Source organism: Orbicella faveolata, unplaced genomic scaffold (genome assembly GCF_042242905.1).
Source record: "Orbicella faveolata isolate gen_17 unplaced genomic scaffold, um_ofav_v1 contig_35, whole genome shotgun sequence".
Lineage (NCBI taxonomy): Eukaryota > Metazoa > Cnidaria > Anthozoa > Scleractinia > Merulinidae > Orbicella > Orbicella faveolata.
Window position 1 is genome coordinate 7,282,501 of NW_028301564.1, and position 3,688 is coordinate 7,286,188.

General features: G+C 39.0%; 1 protein-coding gene across 1 annotated transcript in view; it reads left to right on the forward strand.

The window, feature by feature from the left end:
- Window positions 1–3,372, forward strand: part of LOC110054059 (transient receptor potential cation channel subfamily M member-like 2) — a 78,559-nt gene extending 75,187 nt beyond the window's left edge. The window contains exons 32-33 of the mRNA XM_089272778.1: window positions 1,130–1,243; window positions 2,002–3,372. Coding sequence (XP_089128904.1) covers window positions 1,130–1,243; window positions 2,002–2,118 — 231 coding nt within the window. The 3' untranslated portion in view covers window positions 2,119–3,372. The remainder of the gene's footprint in view (window positions 1–1,129; window positions 1,244–2,001) is intronic.
- Window positions 3,373–3,688: the final 316 nt, after the last annotated feature.

Genomic DNA, 3,688 nt, shown 5'->3' on the forward strand with positions numbered 1-3,688 from the left:
TGAAGCTATCTCTTATCACACATGCGAAAGTTAAGTAAACTGTTTCGAGTAAACGGCAAGAAATATTTTGCAATGGCGGCTATGTGTCGGGGATGGTGTAATGGCTGATATCTCGTTGAGCCAATCAAATCGGTCTGAAATTGCATTGATCTAATGATCCAGTGTTTTTTAAGAAATTTAGCTGTAGAGGCACACTGCTGTATAACATTGGAACTCTTAGTTGGTTATTTCTGCCATTCGCCGTAAAAGAGATGCTAGAGTTCTCTTATACCGCCAAATGCTGTATAACACAGAAACCAGATTACGCGTCGGTGGCGTGGGATACCCGCGGTTCTTATGCGACTTTTCCTTTTAAGTTACATCGATTATACTCTCCAGCACTCCATCTGAGTCAAAACCACCTGTTTTGATGTTGAACATAAGCTATTTTTTTCGATTTCTATTTCATATTAATCATACGCTTATTTTCAACTGGCTGTCTCTAACCGCAGTTTTGTTCCTTTTTCAGTTGAGATTTTTGAATAATGAACATTCTGAATACACCATTTTGCTAATTTAGTTTTAGTTTTAGTTTACAAAAGCTTTTGCAACACTGTATGTATTTATGGTCATGCAAATAAAGCTAGTTCTTGTTGCTAACGCTAGCTCCAGTCCCTTGTGGGGGCAAAACTTGATCTATTTAATGAATTAATGAGGCCATTTTTGGCCGAGTAATCACTTCTTGCCCCCACAAGGGAATGGAACTTGCTAATTTGCATTAGCAAAATGGCCTATCAGAGAGAAATTGGTATATCTGCGAAACAGGACGAGGAGGGACTGGGTACAACTGTTGAGCGGTGTATTATGGGTATCATGCTTCTTATAAAGTTATATTTCATCACGTGGTAAGCCATTCTAGGCTTGCATCAGTTATCATACATTCGAATCTGAAGTTCGTGAAAATTTATCTCTCGTTTTTTTTTTGTAATTTCGCAAGCATTTTAGCTTTATTTTGTAAGGACGACACCATATGTAAATTGTCTGCTGTAAACAGCTGCTCTTGCTCCTGACATGTTTTCACAGATTGTCTCGTGCCCTGTAGAAATACATGGGCTCTTTTTAAGTTTCCTGTGTACAATCCGGCTTCTAGATTTACAAGGGCTATGTGGATGATCAAAGAAACACAGACGATGCCTGGGTGGAGACAGTGATGTGGCATTTCCATGATGAGACGGGAGAAACCCTCGGTGATTTCGAGTTTGAGGTGGGTTCTGATATCACTCTCTGTCTTGCTACAGATTTCGATGAAGGCTCGCAAATATTTTTAACGTGTAGAGAAAGCGAGGCATTGCCGAAGTCCAAAGGCATCATTAGAGGTCATAAGGAGCGTGGGATTATTATACGTGGATGAAAAGAATTGCTACAAAAGCGAGTGTTAAAGGTCTAGCTAATTCTGAGTCCAAAGCGCACTTTATTTCAAGCCATCTAGGATAATTTCTCCACGTAAATGTCTGTCTATGTATTCGGACTTGAGACCTACAGTCACGGACTGAGTCCGAAACATTTACCTCTAGATACATAACTTTATTTAAGTGTCAAATGTATTTAGCACTTTTAAATGTGCTAATTGGGGACACTGTAAATAAATAAACAAATATTTCAAATATAACATAAACTAATAAGAATCCCAACTGGTTGGAGGCTGACCATCCCAAAAACTGCCACCACGAAGGCGGGTGGAGGTTGGGGGCGTAGAGTGTGGGGACGAACCGTAATGTTTACCGCTTGAGTTGTGTTAATTTTAACGGTCTTATACATCTCGAGTTCATCAAAATATAAAACACGAACACTGAAGGGAAATCCTGTTGTTGAGTGTTTTACCATTGCTGAGTAATTTTGTCGCAGTGATTCTTTGACCATTCAACCAAAAACAGGAAGGTGGTAAAGCAATGAGATATATAATCCAACATTCATCAACCAAACTTACTTATAAACTGTTTATAACTTTCTTTGCGTCCTTAGGTCAATGAGGCTGCGTACAACGTCAAATGGCAAGAGGTCAGCGGTCAAATCAGTCTTCAAGCCAACCATTCGTTTATCTTGCACAAGGTGGCCGAGTCACGAAACGCATACTTTTGAAAAAGCCTAATGTCAGTTTTTCTTTGTCAGAGCAAGAGGCGCCCTGGCACTACCCTCCAGGATCCTTTTTACATCAAGTGGGCCAGAGCTTCGTTCAGGAAAATGGCGTTTATTTTCTTTATCTTGACAAATCTCGTTACAGCCTGAACTTCAAGATTCTTATAATTACTGACAGGTTAATTTTTCATGTACGAATTGCGAGCAATAATACTTGAACAACTCGTAACACCTTTAAACTTATGTGCATGTCACTAGTATAAACTCTTTCTAATTCCCTTTTAATTAATTGGCGAAAAAAATTGTTTTAACGGAGAGTGTTTTATTTTTTGTTTTGTTTGTTTGTTCGTTTATTTTTTTTCGTTGTTGATTAATATGTTGGGATTAGGCGTGTGTGTTGACATAACGAGGCGTGACGTAACATGACATAACTCATATAACATCAGATCAGCATTTGTTTACATTGAAACTCAACAATTCGATCTGTTTTCAGTGGACGAATAGCCCCTTTGTGGAATTGCCACGTATTTATGCCGTTTATTTATTCATTCATTTAATAATTTTTGCGCGGATCGTAAACAGAGAAACGTGGATGGTAAAAAACGGGCTTGAAATAGTAACAAAAAGAGAGAGAGGCGTTCACTTTTCAAGGTGTTTACTTTTTATACTTAGTCACGTATGCTTTGGAAAACTGAATAGGAGGGTAATGGGACATACCGGCCCATTTGTGTTTAGGTGTTATATTGAAGGGTGATAGCCTCACTTATTTCTAAAACGGAATAGGAATCACAAGAATAGTCCCAAAAGCGTGTTTAGAGACATTTTCAGGTAGTGGTATTTGACAATCAGGCAGTTGAAACAGCAACGGTGACTGAATTTGTCGTGTTCTATAAAACTGACTCCTTTTCAATAGAAAACACGCCGCTGTTAGGTTTCATACACTTATTTTGTTGCCTTGTTACCGTTTCCTAAGAAAATTTGTTTGCAGTTTTTTAAAGTGGTCGTCCACGCTTGGACTTTGACGGATATGCGCACATATCTCATTTTCTAACTATTTAGAGCTCTAAGATTTTTCGCCAGCCGTTTTGTTCTGAGATTCAAAGTTATTAGTTAGCAGTTTTACATATAATCTGTGTGACGCGTTGGTTTGCTTTTTGAGTGTGGTGTTTCATTTGCTATCTTTCATGCGGCTGGAAAATACCAGCCGTTTGTTTATCTGAATAATCCTGTGTTTGCAAAATAAAGGTTTGAATTGAATTTTGCCTTTCTGCGTGCCTGTGTTTGAATCATGACTTAGGAAAAACTAAATGGAAGTAGGCCAGTTTTCAAACGAAAGTAACCACTAGAACCTCGCCAAAAGTTAGCTTTTCCATTTTCCATTTTCGTCTAAACTGGTGCACGCACATTGGAGCTATAGGCAGACAAGCGTTCTAGTCTGCTCCTGGACGTTTTCCATCGCACTAGGACTTCGAACACGCAGGCGAAATAACTTCTGACCCGTGGAATTTCATTTGTGCGAACTTCAAGGGGCTGGGAGAGCCTTCAGTGTTACACTACAAACATTACGAGAGGT